At 28.2% G+C, this 21,117-nt stretch overlaps 1 protein-coding gene across 1 annotated transcript in view; it reads left to right on the top strand.

Annotated features, from left to right (window-relative positions):
- The window catches only part of LOC107583398 (bone morphogenetic protein 1-like), a 45,537-nt gene extending 26,013 nt beyond the window's left edge, over positions 1 to 19,524 (top strand). Inside the window, exons 14-20 of the mRNA XM_016269597.1 lie at positions 15,795 to 15,958; positions 16,061 to 16,241; positions 16,576 to 16,701; positions 17,443 to 17,570; positions 17,687 to 17,900; positions 17,978 to 18,228; positions 18,342 to 19,524. Of these exons, the coding sequence (XP_016125083.1) occupies positions 15,795 to 15,958; positions 16,061 to 16,241; positions 16,576 to 16,701; positions 17,443 to 17,570; positions 17,687 to 17,900; positions 17,978 to 18,228; positions 18,342 to 18,476 (1,199 nt within the window). The 3' untranslated portion in view covers positions 18,477 to 19,524. The remainder of the gene's footprint in view (positions 1 to 15,794; positions 15,959 to 16,060; positions 16,242 to 16,575; positions 16,702 to 17,442; positions 17,571 to 17,686; positions 17,901 to 17,977; positions 18,229 to 18,341) is intronic.
- Positions 19,525 to 21,117: the final 1,593 nt, after the last annotated feature.

Genomic DNA, 21,117 nt, shown 5'->3' with positions numbered 1-21,117 from the left:
TTATGTTATGTTATGTTATGTTATGTTATGTTATGTTATGTTATGTTATGTTATGTTATGTTATGTTATGTTATGTTATGTTATGTTATGTTATGTTATGTTATGTTATGTTATGTTATGTTATGTTATGTTATGTTATGTTATGTTATGTTATGTTATGTTATGTTATGTTATGTTATGTTATGTTATGTTATGTTATGTTATGTTATGTTATGTTATGTTATGTTATGTTATGTTATGTTATGTTATGTTATGTTATGTTATGTTATGTTATGTTATGTTATGTTATGTTATGTTATGTTATGTTATGTTATGTTATGTTATGTTATGTTATGTTATGTTATGTTATGTTATGTTATGTTATGTTATGTTATGTTATGTTATGTTATGTTATGTTATGTTATGTTATGTTATGTTATGTTATGTTATGTTATGTTATGTTATGTTATGTTATGTTATGTTATGTTATGTTATGTTATGTTATGTTATGTTATGTTATGTTATGTTATGTTATGTTATGTTATGTTATGTTATGTTATGTTATGTTATGTTATGTTATGTTATGTTATGTTATGTTATGTTATGTTATGTTATGTTATGTTATGTTATGTTATGTTATGTTATGTTATGTTATGTTATGTTATGTTATGTTATGTTATGTTATGTTATGTTATGTTATGTTATGTTATGTTATGTTATGTTATGTTATGTTATGTTATGTTATGTTATGTTATGTTATGTTATGTTATGTTATGTTATGTTATGTTATGTTATGTTATGTTATGTTATGTTATGTTATGTTATGTTATGTTATGTTATGTTATGTTATGTTATGTTATGTTATGTTATGTTATGTTATGTTATGTTATGTTATGTTATGTTATGTTATGTTATGTTATGTTATGTTATGTTATGTTATGTTATGTTATGTTATGTTATGTTATGTTATGTTATGTTATGTTATGTTATGTTATGTTATGTTATGTTATGTTATGTTATGTTATGTTATGTTATGTTATGTTATGTTATGTTATGTTATGTTATGTTATGTTATGTTATGTTATGTTATGTTATGTTATGTTATGTTATGTTATGTTATGTTATGTTATGTTATGTTATGTTATGTTATGTTATGTTATGTTATGTTATGTTATGTTATGTTATGTTATGTTATGTTATGTTATGTTATGTTATGTTATGTTATGTTATGTTATGTTATGTTATGTTATGTTATGTTATGTTATGTTATGTTATGTTATGTTATGTTATGTTATGTTATGTTATGTTATGTTATGTTATGTTATGTTATGTTATGTTATGTTATGTTATGTTATGTTATGTTATGTTATGTTATGTTATGTTATGTTATGTTATGTTATGTTATGTTATGTTATGTTATGTTATGTTATGTTATGTTATGTTATGTTATGTTATGTTATGTTATGTTATGTTATGTTATGTTATGTTATGTTATGTTATGTTATGTTATGTTATGTTATGTTATGTTATGTTATGTTATGTTATGTTATGTTATGTTATGTTATGTTATGTTATGTTATGTTATGTTATGTTATGTTATGTTATGTTATGTTATGTTATGTTATGTTATGTTATGTTATGTTATGTTATGTTATGTTATGTTATGTTATGTTATGTTATGTTATGTTATGTTATGTTATGTTATGTTATGTTATGTTATGTTATGTTATGTTATGTTATGTTATGTTATGTTATGTTATGTTATGTTATGTTATGTTATGTTATGTTATGTTATGTTATGTTATGTTATGTTATGTTATGTTATGTTATGTTATGTTATGTTATGTTATGTTATGTTATGTTATGTTATGTTATGTTATGTTATGTTATGTTATGTTATGTTATGTTATGTTATGTTATGTTATGTTATGTTATGTTATGTTATGTTATGTTATGTTATGTTATGTTATGTTATGTTATGTTATGTTATGTTATGTTATGTTATGTTATGTTATGTTATGTTATGTTATGTTATGTTATGTTATGTTATGTTATGTTATGTTATGTTATGTTATGTTATGTTATGTTATGTTATGTTATGTTATGTTATGTTATGTTATGTTATGTTATGTTATGTTATGTTATGTTATGTTATGTTATGTTATGTTATGTTATGTTATGTTATGTTATGTTATGTTATGTTATGTTATGTTATGTTATGTTATGTTATGTTATGTTATGTTATGTTATGTTATGTTATGTTATGTTATGTTATGTTATGTTATGTTATGTTATGTTATGTTATGTTATGTTATGTTATGTTATGTTATGTTATGTTATGTTATGTTATGTTATGTTATGTTATGTTATGTTATGTTATGTTATGTTATGTTATGTTATGTTATGTTATGTTATGTTATGTTATGTTATGTTATGTTATGTTATGTTATGTTATGTTATGTTATGTTATGTTATGTTATGTTATGTTATGTTATGTTATGTTATGTTATGTTATGTTATGTTATGTTATGTTATGTTATGTTATGTTATGTTATGTTATGTTATGTTATGTTATGTTATGTTATGTTATGTTATGTTATGTTATGTTATGTTATGTTATGTTATGTTATGTTATGTTATGTTATGTTATGTTATGTTATGTTATGTTATGTTATGTTATGTTATGTTATGTTATGTTATGTTATGTTATGTTATGTTATGTTATGTTATGTTATGTTATGTTATGTTATGTTATGTTATGTTATGTTATGTTATGTTATGTTATGTTATGTTATGTTATGTTATGTTATGTTATGTTATGTTATGTTATGTTATGTTATGTTATGTTATGTTATGTTATGTTATGTTATGTTATGTTATGTTATGTTATGTTATGTTATGTTATGTTATGTTATGTTATGTTATGTTATGTTATGTTATGTTATGTTATGTTATGTTATGTTATGTTATGTTATGTTATGTTATGTTATGTTATGTTATGTTATGTTATGTTATGTTATGTTATGTTATGTTATGTTATGTTATGTTATGTTATGTTATGTTATGTTATGTTATGTTATGTTATGTTATGTTATGTTATGTTATGTTATGTTATGTTATGTTATGTTATGTTATGTTATGTTATGTTATGTTATGTTATGTTATGTTATGTTATGTTATGTTATGTTATGTTATGTTATGTTATGTTATGTTATGTTATGTTATGTTATGTTATGTTATGTTATGTTATGTTATGTTATGTTATGTTATGTTATGTTATGTTATGTTATGTTATGTTATGTTATGTTATGTTATGTTATGTTATGTTATGTTATGTTATGTTATGTTATGTTATGTTATGTTATGTTATGTTATGTTATGTTATGTTATGTTATGTTATGTTATGTTATGTTATGTTATGTTATGTTATGTTATGTTATGTTATGTTATGTTATGTTATGTTATGTTATGTTATGTTATGTTATGTTATGTTATGTTATGTTATGTTATGTTATGTTATGTTATGTTATGTTATGTTATGTTATGTTATGTTATGTTATGTTATGTTATGTTATGTTATGTTATGTTATGTTATGTTATGTTATGTTATGTTATGTTATGTTATGTTATGTTATGTTATGTTATGTTATGTTATGTTATGTTATGTTATGTTATGTTATGTTATGTTATGTTATGTTATGTTATGTTATGTTATGTTATGTTATGTTATGTTATGTTATGTTATGTTATGTTATGTTATGTTATGTTATGTTATGTTATGTTATGTTATGTTATGTTATGTTATGTTATGTTATGTTATGTTATGTTATGTTATGTTATGTTATGTTATGTTATGTTATGTTATGTTATGTTATGTTATGTTATGTTATGTTATGTTATGTTATGTTATGTTATGTTATGTTATGTTATGTTATGTTATGTTATGTTATGTTATGTTATGTTATGTTATGTTATGTTATGTTATGTTATGTTATGTTATGTTATGTTATGTTATGTTATGTTATGTTATGTTATGTTATGTTATGTTATGTTATGTTATGTTATGTTATGTTATGTTATGTTATGTTATGTTATGTTATGTTATGTTATGTTATGTTATGTTATGTTATGTTATGTTATGTTATGTTATGTTATGTTATGTTATGTTATGTTATGTTATGTTATGTTATGTTATGTTATGTTATGTTATGTTATGTTATGTTATGTTATGTTATGTTATGTTATGTTATGTTATGTTATGTTATGTTATGTTATGTTATGTTATGTTATGTTATGTTATGTTATGTTATGTTATGTTATGTTATGTTATGTTATGTTATGTTATGTTATGTTATGTTATGTTATGTTATGTTATGTTATGTTATGTTATGTTATGTTATGTTATGTTATGTTATGTTATGTTATGTTATGTTATGTTATGTTATGTTATGTTATGTTATGTTATGTTATGTTATGTTATGTTATGTTATGTTATGTTATGTTATGTTATGTTATGTTATGTTATGTTATGTTATGTTATGTTATGTTATGTTATGTTATGTTATGTTATGTTATGTTATGTTATGTTATGTTATGTTATGTTATGTTATGTTATGTTATGTTATGTTATGTTATGTTATGTTATGTTATGTTATGTTATGTTATGTTATGTTATGTTATGTTATGTTATGTTATGTTATGTTATGTTATGTTATGTTATGTTATGTTATGTTATGTTATGTTATGTTATGTTATGTTATGTTATGTTATGTTATGTTATGTTATGTTATGTTATGTTATGTTATGTTATGTTATGTTATGTTATGTTATGTTATGTTATGTTATGTTATGTTATGTTATGTTATGTTATGTTATGTTATGTTATGTTATGTTATGTTATGTTATGTTATGTTATGTTATGTTATGTTATGTTATGTTATGTTATGTTATGTTATGTTATGTTATGTTATGTTATGTTATGTTATGTTATGTTATGTTATGTTATGTTATGTTATGTTATGTTATGTTATGTTATGTTATGTTATGTTATGTTATGTTATGTTATGTTATGTTATGTTATGTTATGTTATGTTATGTTATGTTATGTTATGTTATGTTATGTTATGTTATGTTATGTTATGTTATGTTATGTTATGTTATGTTATGTTATGTTATGTTATGTTATGTTATGTTATGTTATGTTATGTTATGTTATGTTATGTTATGTTATGTTATGTTATGTTATGTTATGTTATGTTATGTTATGTTATGTTATGTTATGTTATGTTATGTTATGTTATGTTATGTTATGTTATGTTATGTTATGTTATGTTATGTTATGTTATGTTATGTTATGTTATGTTATGTTATGTTATGTTATGTTATGTTATGTTATGTTATGTTATGTTATGTTATGTTATGTTATGTTATGTTATGTTATGTTATGTTATGTTATGTTATGTTATGTTATGTTATGTTATGTTATGTTATGTTATGTTATGTTATGTTATGTTATGTTATGTTATGTTATGTTATGTTATGTTATGTTATGTTATGTTATGTTATGTTATGTTATGTTATGTTATGTTATGTTATGTTATGTTATGTTATGTTATGTTATGTTATGTTATGTTATGTTATGTTATGTTATGTTATGTTATGTTATGTTATGTTATGTTATGTTATGTTATGTTATGTTATGTTATGTTATGTTATGTTATGTTATGTTATGTTATGTTATGTTATGTTATGTTATGTTATGTTATGTTATGTTATGTTATGTTATGTTATGTTATGTTATGTTATGTTATGTTATGTTATGTTATGTTATGTTATGTTATGTTATGTTATGTTATGTTATGTTATGTTATGTTATGTTATGTTATGTTATGTTATGTTATGTTATGTTATGTTATGTTATGTTATGTTATGTTATGTTATGTTATGTTATGTTATGTTATGTTATGTTATGTTATGTTATGTTATGTTATGTTATGTTATGTTATGTTATGTTATGTTATGTTATGTTATGTTATGTTATGTTATGTTATGTTATGTTATGTTATGTTATGTTATGTTATGTTATGTTATGTTATGTTATGTTATGTTATGTTATGTTATGTTATGTTATGTTATGTTATGTTATGTTATGTTATGTTATGTTATGTTATGTTATGTTATGTTATGTTATGTTATGTTATGTTATGTTATGTTATGTTATGTTATGTTATGTTATGTTATGTTATGTTATGTTATGTTATGTTATGTTATGTTATGTTATGTTATGTTATGTTATGTTATGTTATGTTATGTTATGTTATGTTATGTTATGTTATGTTATGTTATGTTATGTTATGTTATGTTATGTTATGTTATGTTATGTTATGTTATGTTATGTTATGTTATGTTATGTTATGTTATGTTATGTTATGTTATGTTATGTTATGTTATGTTATGTTATGTTATGTTATGTTATGTTATGTTATGTTATGTTATGTTATGTTATGTTATGTTATGTTATGTTATGTTATGTTATGTTATGTTATGTTATGTTATGTTATGTTATGTTATGTTATGTTATGTTATGTTATGTTATGTTATGTTATGTTATGTTATGTTATGTTATGTTATGTTATGTTATGTTATGTTATGTTATGTTATGTTATGTTATGTTATGTTATGTTATGTTATGTTATGTTATGTTATGTTATGTTATGTTATGTTATGTTATGTTATGTTATGTTATGTTATGTTATGTTATGTTATGTTATGTTATGTTATGTTATGTTATGTTATGTTATGTTATGTTATGTTATGTTATGTTATGTTATGTTATGTTATGTTATGTTATGTTATGTTATGTTATGTTATGTTATGTTATGTTATGTTATGTTATGTTATGTTATGTTATGTTATGTTATGTTATGTTATGTTATGTTATGTTATGTTATGTTATGTTATGTTATGTTATGTTATGTTATGTTATGTTATGTTATGTTATGTTATGTTATGTTATGTTATGTTATGTTATGTTATGTTATGTTATGTTATGTTATGTTATGTTATGTTATGTTATGTTATGTTATGTTATGTTATGTTATGTTATGTTATGTTATGTTATGTTATGTTATGTTATGTTATGTTATGTTATGTTATGTTATGTTATGTTATGTTATGTTATGTTATGTTATGTTATGTTATGTTATGTTATGTTATGTTATGTTATGTTATGTTATGTTATGTTATGTTATGTTATGTTATGTTATGTTATGTTATGTTATGTTATGTTATGTTATGTTATGTTATGTTATGTTATGTTATGTTATGTTATGTTATGTTATGTTATGTTATGTTATGTTATGTTATGTTATGTTATGTTATGTTATGTTATGTTATGTTATGTTATGTTATGTTATGTTATGTTATGTTATGTTATGTTATGTTATGTTATGTTATGTTATGTTATGTTATGTTATGTTATGTTATGTTATGTTATGTTATGTTATGTTATGTTATGTTATGTTATGTTATGTTATGTTATGTTATGTTATGTTATGTTATGTTATGTTATGTTATGTTATGTTATGTTATGTTATGTTATGTTATGTTATGTTATGTTATGTTATGTTATGTTATGTTATGTTATGTTATGTTATGTTATGTTATGTTATGTTATGTTATGTTATGTTATGTTATGTTATGTTATGTTATGTTATGTTATGTTATGTTATGTTATGTTATGTTATGTTATGTTATGTTATGTTATGTTATGTTATGTTATGTTATGTTATGTTATGTTATGTTATGTTATGTTATGTTATGTTATGTTATGTTATGTTATGTTATGTTATGTTATGTTATGTTATGTTATGTTATGTTATGTTATGTTATGTTATGTTATGTTATGTTATGTTATGTTATGTTATGTTATGTTATGTTATGTTATGTTATGTTATGTTATGTTATGTTATGTTATGTTATGTTATGTTATGTTATGTTATGTTATGTTATGTTATGTTATGTTATGTTATGTTATGTTATGTTATGTTATGTTATGTTATGTTATGTTATGTTATGTTATGTTATGTTATGTTATGTTATGTTATGTTATGTTATGTTATGTTATGTTATGTTATGTTATGTTATGTTATGTTATGTTATGTTATGTTATGTTATGTTATGTTATGTTATGTTATGTTATGTTATGTTATGTTATGTTATGTTATGTTATGTTATGTTATGTTATGTTATGTTATGTTATGTTATGTTATGTTATGTTATGTTATGTTATGTTATGTTATGTTATGTTATGTTATGTTATGTTATGTTATGTTATGTTATGTTATGTTATGTTATGTTATGTTATGTTATGTTATGTTATGTTATGTTATGTTATGTTATGTTATGTTATGTTATGTTATGTTATGTTATGTTATGTTATGTTATGTTATGTTATGTTATGTTATGTTATGTTATGTTATGTTATGTTATGTTATGTTATGTTATGTTATGTTATGTTATGTTATGTTATGTTATGTTATGTTATGTTATGTTATGTTATGTTATGTTATGTTATGTTATGTTATGTTATGTTATGTTATGTTATGTTATGTTATGTTATGTTATGTTATGTTATGTTATGTTATGTTATGTTATGTTATGTTATGTTATGTTATGTTATGTTATGTTATGTTATGTTATGTTATGTTATGTTATGTTATGTTATGTTATGTTATGTTATGTTATGTTATGTTATGTTATGTTATGTTATGTTATGTTATGTTATGTTATGTTATGTTATGTTATGTTATGTTATGTTATGTTATGTTATGTTATGTTATGTTATGTTATGTTATGTTATGTTATGTTATGTTATGTTATGTTATGTTATGTTATGTTATGTTATGTTATGTTATGTTATGTTATGTTATGTTATGTTATGTTATGTTATGTTATGTTATGTTATGTTATGTTATGTTATGTTATGTTATGTTATGTTATGTTATGTTATGTTATGTTATGTTATGTTATGTTATGTTATGTTATGTTATGTTATGTTATGTTATGTTATGTTATGTTATGTTATGTTATGTTATGTTATGTTATGTTATGTTATGTTATGTTATGTTATGTTATGTTATGTTATGTTATGTTATGTTATGTTATGTTATGTTATGTTATGTTATGTTATGTTATGTTATGTTATGTTATGTTATGTTATGTTATGTTATGTTATGTTATGTTATGTTATGTTATGTTATGTTATGTTATGTTATGTTATGTTATGTTATGTTATGTTATGTTATGTTATGTTATGTTATGTTATGTTATGTTATGTTATGTTATGTTATGTTATGTTATGTTATGTTATGTTATGTTATGTTATGTTATGTTATGTTATGTTATGTTATGTTATGTTATGTTATGTTATGTTATGTTATGTTATGTTATGTTATGTTATGTTATGTTATGTTATGTTATGTTATGTTATGTTATGTTATGTTATGTTATGTTATGTTATGTTATGTTATGTTATGTTATGTTATGTTATGTTATGTTATGTTATGTTATGTTATGTTATGTTATGTTATGTTATGTTATGTTATGTTATGTTATGTTATGTTATGTTATGTTATGTTATGTTATGTTATGTTATGTTATGTTATGTTATGTTATGTTATGTTATGTTATGTTATGTTATGTTATGTTATGTTATGTTATGTTATGTTATGTTATGTTATGTTATGTTATGTTATGTTATGTTATGTTATGTTATGTTATGTTATGTTATGTTATGTTATGTTATGTTATGTTATGTTATGTTATGTTATGTTATGTTATGTTATGTTATGTTATGTTATGTTATGTTATGTTATGTTATGTTATGTTATGTTATGTTATGTTATGTTATGTTATGTTATGTTATGTTATGTTATGTTATGTTATGTTATGTTATGTTATGTTATGTTATGTTATGTTATGTTATGTTATGTTATGTTATGTTATGTTATGTTATGTTATGTTATGTTATGTTATGTTATGTTATGTTATGTTATGTTATGTTATGTTATGTTATGTTATGTTATGTTATGTTATGTTATGTTATGTTATGTTATGTTATGTTATGTTATGTTATGTTATGTTATGTTATGTTATGTTATGTTATGTTATGTTATGTTATGTTATGTTATGTTATGTTATGTTATGTTATGTTATGTTATGTTATGTTATGTTATGTTATGTTATGTTATGTTATGTTATGTTATGCCAGTCAAAAGTTTTTGGACGGCAAAATTTTAATGTTTAAAAGAAGAAAAATTATTATCTTCTGCATACCAAGCCTGCTTTTATTTGATCCAAAATACAGCAAAAGCAGTAATATTGTGAAATATTTTTACTATTTAAAATAACTGCTTACTATTTGAGTATATTTAAGAATGTAATTTATTCCTGTTAAAACTAGTACTTGGAAATGATATATACTTAAGTGCAAACAATGTAGTTTCTGGATAACTAATTGCATGTTAATTGCAGTTAATCAAAATGTATTATAATTTAGCTTGATATTAAATGAAATGAGCTCAAACTTCGAGTGCTTTTTAAGTAGGACGTTTTTTAGTTGGAATTATTAACAGCAATTGAGGTAGAAAGTACACTTTCTAACTATATTTCAAAAACAATAGAATTATGAAATTAAATATAAAGATGTATTTATATTTAATTTCATAATTCTATTGTTTTTGAAATATGGTTAAAGTGTACTTCCTACCTCAATTTCTGTTGTTTTTTTTAAATATTTAAATGACAAATTTGTAATAACGAAGTCGCAATTTAATGTATATGATATTTTAACTTTAAATTTAATATCAAATATCACAGTAGTTAGACTTATAATCAAGTACTTTACATGTACTTTAGCATGTTAGTCAAAATAAGTGTGCTTTATTTACGCATGGCTAAATGATTATGAAAACAATGGTTTAAAATGTACACAAAAAATGTGAGTTATGAAATACAGCAATCAAAGTGTACTCCCTTTAAGTACACTTTCATTTCATTAATATTATCTGCAAGTACATTTAAAAAAATATATACTTTTAAGGTTTAAAGCACACTGCAAACACTTTTGAGCGTTATTGAATGAAGTGTTATTGTAGAGGAATGTGTAGAGAGAGCATTTAATGATGGGAAGAGAAAGGGAGAAGTGAATTCGGAAATGTCATGAAATGTTAGTCATTGCAGAGCAGAACACACAAATCGATGAAATGCCTGTGATTTATTGTGGCTTCAGCTTCTTGTCATGGCATCACAAGTGCTGATTAGCAGTACTGACAGTGAAGCATTCTTATTGAATTTTCGGGCAGAGAGGTGCCACAAGTAACATTTCTATCATGACCCTTTTCTCTGCTTTCACACTCAGATCGAGAAACATGACAACTGTGCGTATGACTACCTGGAACTGCGAGATGGCGATTCCGAGAACAGCCCTCTACTGGGTCACTTCTGTGGCTACGCAAAGCCAGACGATATCAAGAGCAGCTCCAACCAGCTGTGGATGAAGTTTGTATCTGACGGTTCGGTGAACAAAGCTGGGTTTGCAGCTAATTTCTTCAAAGGTGACACTCCTGAATTATATATTGACTGCTTTGCCTCCTTTGTGACCTTCTGATCTTGAGTTTTGCTTGTAATGCAGAGATTGACGAATGCTCCAAACCTGATAACGGTCACTGTGAGCAGCGCTGTGTCAACACCCTGGGCAGCTACCACTGCGGCTGCGACCCTGGATACGAGCTGACCCCGGACCGGCGCAGCTGCGCAGGTGATACCAAAACCTGTTCAAGTAAACGAATGCGCTAAAAAACCACACAGAATACCCTAGTTATATCTACCTCACATTTAAGCAGTAATCTAAAGCTATTATTCTTGGACACTACCAGTCAAAAGTTTGGATGCATTAAAGTTTTTTAAAAATAATTTTAAGTCTCTTATGCTCACCCAGGCTGCATTTATTTAATCAAAAATACAATGTTTGTTTATTTTCTTCTTAACGCCATTCCAGCATCTATGGCTATATTCATGGCGAGAACCAGTTAATCCATACACAAGTCTGTTATACACACAATTCAGAAATATTATTGCAATTTAAAAGAACTGTTTATTTTTGTATATATTTTAAAATGTAATTTATTTGTGTTGTGATGGCAAAGCTGCATTTTTAGCAGCATAACCGCAGTCTTCAGTGTTACACAATCCTTCAGAAATCATTCTAATAGGCTGATTATGATAACATATTGCTGCAGGAAGGGTAAACTGTGGTATCCAGTTGTATTTATTAATCATAATGGCTGAAGCAGAATGTGAGATCATGTTCTACCTGTTATTCTCAGGCCTTCCCATATGCAAATGTGTACTATATGTACATATTACAGAGATATTTATGCATACATTAACACATGCATATTTTAAATTTAAGAACATGTACTCAAAAAGCAATTTCATTCATTAACATATATAGCCCATAAAAATATGTATCATGCTAAAAACTGTCAGTGCATGTTGATATCGTATAAGTAAATCAAAGATACAAAAGATAGGCATGTATTTAAAAAAAAAAAGACATATATACAAACAATTCCGTATGTTTATAGAAGTTGGTTTAATACAGTTGCATATATTAATGCTTATCTAAACTTTGTTATTGAATAAAAAATATTAATATGAATTATTATATTGATCATTAAAGTTTGTTCATAGTTTATTAATTAATGTTAACTTTAAAATTTAAAAAATGTATTCGCAATAGTAAATGTTGAAATGAACACACTCCAACGAGGAACAATACTTGTATAGCCATATACGTATATTACCATTTCATTTCAACAGCCATGTTTAAAGATGGCCATCTTTAAATATCTAAACACAGGCCATAACATTGAAATGACATACAGTACATATGGATATTGTATGTATACTCTCACACTTTATTTGCTTTTATTTTAGAACACCTGATGTTTATCTAATCAAAATAACTAAATATGGCAGTCACACACTGGGCAAAAGCGCAGCACTGCATCTAGGTCAACTTGCAGGTATCGCACACACACCGGACGCGTCGTGTTCAATTCAAGCAGTGGTCTAAAACAGTTTATTTAATCACCAAATTGACAAAAATTTACTTCAAGAATGAACAAATTAGCAAAAACGGAAAAAAGAAAGTGCAATCTATATTATAGCTCTCTAAATGAAGCATATTTTATTAGAGCCACAGAAAGACAAACAATTCATTGCACAATTTTACAGCCTAGGGTGAAGTCATTATGTACATTAACAATGATTTGGGACAAATATAATGCAAATGAATGGAAAACTATGCAAATGGGGCTCTGTGGCGTGGCAGGATTTTCTGTCAGTTGCATTAAAATCCGTGTCTGAAGTTTCCCACACTTTGCAGCAGGCAGCCTCACGTGTCAAAACAAACAACACAACGTGTCAATGATTTCCGCATCTAGAGGCCGCTCTCACACTGTGTAATAACAGCAGACCTTCCCAGCCGCTCCAGCATTGGACGCAACCTGAGAAAAACTATTGGCATGGATTTCAGCCGACCTCTACATATTATATTGACATGGATTTTATGTTGCAAAGTTATCTTCATCCATTCAGATAATGAAAATGACATCTCACCTTATAGGTAATATATGACAATATGACTCTTGATATAGGGCAATATATGTCATATATTGAATTTCCTTATGTGTTTCTAAATTATAAAGGAACAAACTGTGGAATCAGACCTGAAGTTGCCTTTTAATAACCATAAACAATCAGGAAAACCAGAGTGTGAAAGCTTAGTTATGTTCCAGTTAAGCAGAGTTGCTGCTATTTCATTCACTGTTCTCCAATCAGCCTTTGAGAGTTTTATGATTGGCAATGCAATTCTCATTATATGAGTTTGTTAGAATTTGATTGTAGATTGTTTTTTAATTGTTCTGGAAATTTGAGCATGTGTGACTGGAGTGAGTTCACCTCAGTTTGTGTTACGGACACAAATGGTAGAAATTATGCGGCTTATGAGAAATGAGGGATTTAGGCATATTTATTTACTTCATATTTATAAAGAATTCCAGAAGGGCTCTCTTGACTTGAGCAAGTAATCAAGCACCCAGAACACCCCAGCAACTGCTAAAAACACAACTAAAAACAGTATAGGGCTGTTCTCGGAATCACCATCTCGCAGTTCCAGGTAGTCATACGCACAGTTGTCATGTTTCTCAATCCGAGTGTGAAAGCAGAGAAAAGGGTCATAATGGAAATGTTACTTGTGGCACCTCTCTGTCTGAACAATCAATAAGAAACAACATAAGACTATGGGGAAAAAAAGAACGCACGAGAGAGCTTGGCAAAAAAGGCCTGGACGTCCACGGAGGACAACAGTGGTGGATGATCGGAGGATCCTCTCCATGGTAAAGAAAAACCCTTTCACAACATCCAGCCAAGAGAAAAACACTCTCCAGGAGGTAGGCATGTCACTGTCAAAGTCTACAATCAAGAGAAGACTTCACGAGAGCAAACACAGAAGGTTCACCACAAGGTGCAAACAAGGCCAGATTAGACTTTGCCAAAAAACACAGATCACTTCTGGAAAAGCACTCTTTGGACGGCTGAAATTAAGGTCAACCTGTACCAGAATGACGGGAAGAAAAAAGTATGGAGAAGGCTTGGAACAGCTCATGATCCAAAGCATACAGTCAGTGGGGACTGTCAAATTGATGTACATATGGCAGAAATGTATGGTAAAATTCAGTTAATGACGTGATCAAACAGACCATGAACACTTAACAGCAATGATTATATGTTGCAATCAAACTTGTAGCAAAATTTGGTAGTTTATGATGTTTCAGGGTTGGCATCATCTGAGGTGGTTTGCATTTACCTGTGGCCTTCAGCAAGTAGGAAATGTACAGAAATTGAATAAAGTTATCAAACACTATAAATTTAAACTTAAAAATGAAATATAGAAGAATCTTTAAAGCTACAAAAGTTATTGATTTCCTCTTTTTTTCTTCTGTTCTTCACATCAGACATCACAGCAGCTGGGGTATTAGGTTATTTAACTGCTATTACTATAAGAGCTTCCGCTGTTGAACGTGACACTGATCTGACACGCATGCTCGTAGTTTCATTCACACGTTAATATGAAATGATACAGGCACTTTAATATGAAATGAACCAAAATTCCAAGGCTTATGCATCCAACAGAATAAAACGCAACATTTTTCGTTAGTTCAAAAAAAATTATATATATATAATGAAAAATGTGTTTTATTCAGTTGGATGCATAACCCTTGGAATTTTGGTCAATCCATGTCTAATTTTTTTCTGGTGCATGTGTGATAATCAATCAAAGAAGGACTATTGATTCTGCAAACAGTGCTTGAATATACCTCACATGAAAACCAGCACACACAGAAATTAGAGAGAGAGATCTCTCCTCTCAATGTTAGGAGCTCTCTGTTGTGATTGATTTTCTTGGCAAAGATAACAACAAAGACACTTGACTCCTTCTAGGAGTATGGAGTTCTAAAAGACATCTTGGTTCAGCGCTGCTCATATTAAACCAAGCAAACTTTTCTGCATTACATGGAATTTGCCATTCAAAGCCATAAAGTGTTTACGATGCTTGTATTCAGTTTTCTTTAGATCTTAGAAGATTTTTTTTGCTGAAAACGAGAAGATTTCTGTTATTTGAGTCTCTTTGCTTGTTGGCTTGGCAGTCAAGACAGCAGCATAATAATGGCTCCTCCATCTGATCCCAGCAGCTGCCTGTGGTGGATTCATCTCCAAACTCAATGGCTCCTTCACTAGTCCAGGATGGCCGCAGGAATACCCACCTAACAAGAACTGTGTGTGGCAGCTCATTGCCCCAGTGCAGTACCGCATCACTCTGCTTTTCGATGCTTTTGAGATCGAAGGGAACGATGTAAGCAGACTATGCTGGAGACTGTGTGACTTGTAACAAGGTTGCCAAGACCAAAAAATCTTTTGACCACAGTGACAATGTAATGAGCTCCTCTGTTCGCAGGTTTGTAAATATGATTACGTTGAAGTACACAGCGGCCTGTCCACAGATGCAAAGCTTCATGGGAAATTCTGTGGCACAGAGAAACCAGAGGCGATCACGTCCCAACTCAACAGTATGCGCGTTGAGTTCAAATCAGACAACACTGTGTCCAAGAGAGGCTTCAAAGCTCAGTTCTTTTCTGGTGAGAATGACCTGCGATTGTCCTTTGCAACTTGCCGATAATCAGCTAATGAACAATATTCATATGTTTCAGACAGACTTGACTTTTTTTTCTGACAGAATCCTGGGTTCAATACAAGTAAGTTTAGAAAGTAATGTCATTCTGTCCAACAAAAATCACATTTACAGTAATTCACATACAATGTAAGTCTGTGGGGATGTGCAGAACTGTCAAGGTTCCTTTAATAGCATGTATGAATGTTGTAGACTTCCGTTTGACTGTTATATATGCAGTTGGGCATATTGTGTCAATCAGCAGACTAAATAATAATGTACTTCTTCTTTTTCTCTGGCAGACATGGATGAGTGTTCTAGGGAGAATGGAGGTTGCCAGCATGAGTGTGTGAACACGTTTGGGAGCTACAGCTGTCAGTGTCGGAGCGGCTTTGTGTTGCACAGCAATAAACATGACTGCAAAGAAGGTTTGGCTTCACATCACATTACCAATCATTCCTGTATTGGAAAATATTTGTCATGTGTGAAATAAACTGATTAGAAGGGTAAGAAAACAATTATTTCGTAAATCTAACACACATTGATGTTTTGTGAAGGCATTCATTTGCATTTTAACACAAAATGTCAAAATTAAATACTTCAAAGCTCTGTATTCTTTTTGAAGTGATATAGATACTGATACAGAGGTAAACATTTTATTTATTTATTCTTTTTTTTTTGCAAAGTGCAGTTTCGTTATTGCTCCAAGGCTGCCCTGCCCTGAGTGCACAAAAACACTTCTTTTTGCTTTTTGTAAACTCATTAAACCTGAATTTGAAAGGGATATTTTTACCCCAAAATAAGTAAATGTCACCGTTTGCTCACCCTCATGCTGTCCCAAACCCATTAAAACTTTGGTTAATCTTCAAAACACAAATTAAGATATTTTTAATGAAATTTGCAAGGTGGTGTCTGTACCTCTTTTGACCCTCTATTATCCAGGTAAAGAAAAGGCTAAAAGATCCAAATAGGCCATAAAGGCATTGTAAAATGAATCCATAGGAATCTCATGAAATATTTTATATGTATTTCATTTAGATTTAGATTTAGAATTATGAAAATAAGACATAAGCTTATAGAAAATATATTTTTTAATGTGTCTTAATCTTTACAGCAATCCTAATTCTGGATTCCCAACAATCATTTTTATCTTGGATTTGTGCTTTTAGTGGGCTGTGATCAGGTAATTACCAGTGTTTCCAGTATCATCACAAGTCCAAACTGGCCAGATAAATACCCCAGCAAGAAGGCCTGCACATGGACCCTATCCACCACCCCAGGCCACCGCATTAAACTGGTAATTGCATCATTCAGCCAGACAAAATGAGGGGTTAAAGATAGAGCATACACTGGTAATCAAAGCAATGGTTAAAACCAATCCACCAGCTCAAATTGCATTCTCTCTATTCACAGGCTTTTGAGGAGATAGACATGGAGGCTCATGAAGGGTGTGCTTATGACCACTTGGAGATATATGATGGCCCAAATGGCAGAGCAACCAGTTTTGGTCGCTTCTGTGGGAGTAAAAAGCCATCGCCTGTCATTTCCAGTGGCAATAGCATGTTCCTGCGGTTCTTCTCAGATAACTCGGTACAGAAGAGGGGTTTTAAGGCCTCTCATTCAGCAGGTATTTTTTTGTGTGGTCCTGAGGTTCTCCATAATGAACATTTGATTTCAGTTAACGATAATCACTCTTGTTCTCAGAGTGTGGCGGTAGTCTGAAGGCAGAGATAAAGACCAAGGATCTGTATTCCCACGCACAGTTTGGTGACAACAACTATCCCGGAGCTTCAGACTGCCAGTGGGTGATCTCAGCGGAGAAGGGCTACGGGGTGGAGCTCATCTTCCACACCTTTGAGACTGAGGAGGAAGCTGACTGCGGCTATGATTACGTGGAGCTGTTTGATGGCGCTGATGTCAAAGCGCCCAGGCTGGGACGTTACTGTGGGTCTGGGGTAAAGCAAAAACTTAAGATCTTTGTTAAACATAAGCAATCATTATGCTTAAAAATGTCTATACATTTTACAGTACAACAAATTATATGTCTCAATAATTTGATCATTTATAGCCGCCAGAGGAAATCTACTCAGCTGGTGATGCCATTGTCATCAAATTTCACTCAGATGACACCATCAACAAGAAAGGTTTCCATGTTCGGTACACAAGCACCAAGTTCCAGGACACCTTGCACACTAGTAAGTGAGTTCATCATGACAGAAGCGCTCTGGAGAACATAGCAGCCAGGGGCCTCTAATACCTCCTGCGCACCTGTGTTAGTGATGCCACCCGAGGCCCCATGTTCCCTCTCCTCCAGACTGCAAAGAAGACGACATAGTGGTACCAAACCCCTTCAAAAAGCTGGGAGGACAAGCTTGATGTAGGGATATGGCAACATAATTTGTCTTGTCGTATTTCAAAGGATCCATTGAAAACTCAATAGGAAATGGAACATCTGAGTGGCAGATATTATCAGCATGAAGAGCTTTGTTGACTGCAAGTCAAGGAGGAAGGATAAATTAGATTCAACGTGTCTCTGATGCACTTTCGCCTCCTAGAGATCTCTTCAGTTACTCAAAGGCTAGAATCTAAAAGACTTTTAGATGATTCTTTTATTATAAAATGAAATAATGAAATGCACAATCATAATTCTTTATTGCCACACATCTAGTTGGTGGTAATTGAGTTTGGAAATATATAAAATATCATTCAATGATAATTACAAGGATTGTATCTTTTGTAAAAAGCAATTCTAGCACTATTTCTTACATGAGAGTTGTACATGATTATTCAGACTACTAGACTTAAATTATATGACATGAAATTGTCCACCTGAAGCAATGAGCTGTAAGACAAAAATGTTAATGCGACTAATAAACATATGAGATGACATTTATTTTATCGTTCTTTTGACTGTGTATAAAATGAGCTAGGATTGAGTGGTATATGTGTACACGGAACAAACTTTATCAGAAATCTTGGTCTTTCGTAACGACGTGTTTGTAATGATTAGTTTATGGTAGTCCTGAAACTTTAACCTATTATAGTCCAATGTGTAGTAGTGTGCCAACCTGGCTAACAACAAATTAGTTTGTTTATGATTTGTTAATGTTTTTGTTTCCTAGCTTTCCATAGCTTATCAGCATAACCATACTAGACATGTCAAATCTTAAAATGTCTTTCAATCCTCTCTTAAAACTCACTTTTTTAGACTTGCTTTTTTGCTTTTCTTTTATATATACAGGTGCATCTCAAAAAATTTGAATATCGTGAAAATGTAAATTTTTTTGTAACTTATTTCAAAAAGTGAAACTTTCATATATTCTAGATTAATTTATATGTAAAGTAAAACATTTAAAATGTTTTTTTTAATTTATTTTTATTTTGATGATTAGAGCTTACATTAAAATGCAATGACACTTATATCGTCGTCGCATTTCAATCCTCTCTTAAAACTCACTTTTTTAGACTTGCTTTTTTGCTTTTCTTTTATATATACAGGTGCATCTCAAAAAATTTGAATATCGTGAAAATGTAAATTTTTTTGTAACTTATTTCAAAAAGTGAAACTTTCATATATTCTAGATTAATTTATATGTAAAGTAAAACATTTAAAATGTTTTTTTTTTAATTTTTTTTATTTTGATGATTAGAGCTTACAGCTCTACTCGGTCAAAAATCCAGTATGTCAAAATATTAGAATATTTCCTAAGATCAATAAAAAAAAGAAAAAAAATTCAAGTTCTTTAAAGTCTTCTAGATTAATTTATATGTAAAGTAAAACATTTAAAATGTTTTTTTTAATTTATTTTTATTTTGATGATTAGAGCTTACATTAAAATGCAATGACACTTATATCGTCGTCGCATTTCGTGCGCCACTGATAAGGCTGCCTGACACACACCTAAAATTGCAGAATGTGGATTTTTATTTGAAAAATCGACTAATATTTTAAATTCAAAGTTCTTTAAAGTCTGTTCATTTATGCACTCAATACTTGGCCGGGGCTCCTTTAGCACAAACTCCAGCATCAGTGAGGTGTGGCATGGAAGCGATCAGCCTGTGGCACTGCTGAGGCACTATTGAGCCTTCAGCTCGTCTGTATTGTTGGATCAATACAATCAAGCACAGTAATAGGGCTGTCAAAATGGCTGAAAAACTAAATTCAAATTTCTTACTTAAATATGATCAATATTCGAATTATATTCGAATTTAAAAGGCATAATTTCAGTTAGGGGGAAAAAAAGCTTTTGGCTTCTCTCTTGAGGCCACAAGAGGGCGCATCGAGCAAAATATTATGCACGTTTCTTCAAAGCATAATAAAATAACACGACTATCTTTGAAAAAAAGTGCATAATGTTTAAAATAATGTTTATAAACCATATATAATTAATAAAATTGCTTAAACAATTAGAAACAAAAGAGCATTATGCATGCATGTATAGTTTAATACAAAGGACCGAAAACCAATCACAAAGAGTACTTTCTTCATTTAAAAACATGAGATGCAGTGGGATGGGGAAAACCGCCATAAAGTCTTGAGACATGTTTTTTAAAAGTTGAACTTACATTGATTTTACATGGCTTTCTAAACATGCAGCTCTCTTGTGCTGTGCAACGGTGATGTCCCTCTAGAAAATGCGATAAATATGCGCTCTGTGTGAACGGCTTGGTTTCGGTTTTGACGTAAACAACCTCTTCCCCGCATTGATTGTTCTCTTTTTCTGCAATATTTTGAATGAACAACGTAGCAGCGCCGCATCTAGTGGGTTCAAATTGATAGGCTAACAAAAGCATTAAAATGCAATGACACTTATATCGTCGTCGCATTTCGTGCGCCACTGATA

This window comes from Sinocyclocheilus grahami, unplaced genomic scaffold (genome assembly GCF_001515645.1).
Source record: "Sinocyclocheilus grahami isolate Dianchi unplaced genomic scaffold, SAMN03320097.WGS_v1.1 scaffold53.1, whole genome shotgun sequence".
NCBI lineage: Eukaryota > Metazoa > Chordata > Actinopteri > Cypriniformes > Cyprinidae > Sinocyclocheilus > Sinocyclocheilus grahami.
Note: the sequence above shows the minus strand (reverse complement) of the source record. Positions and strands in the feature narration are given on the sequence as shown.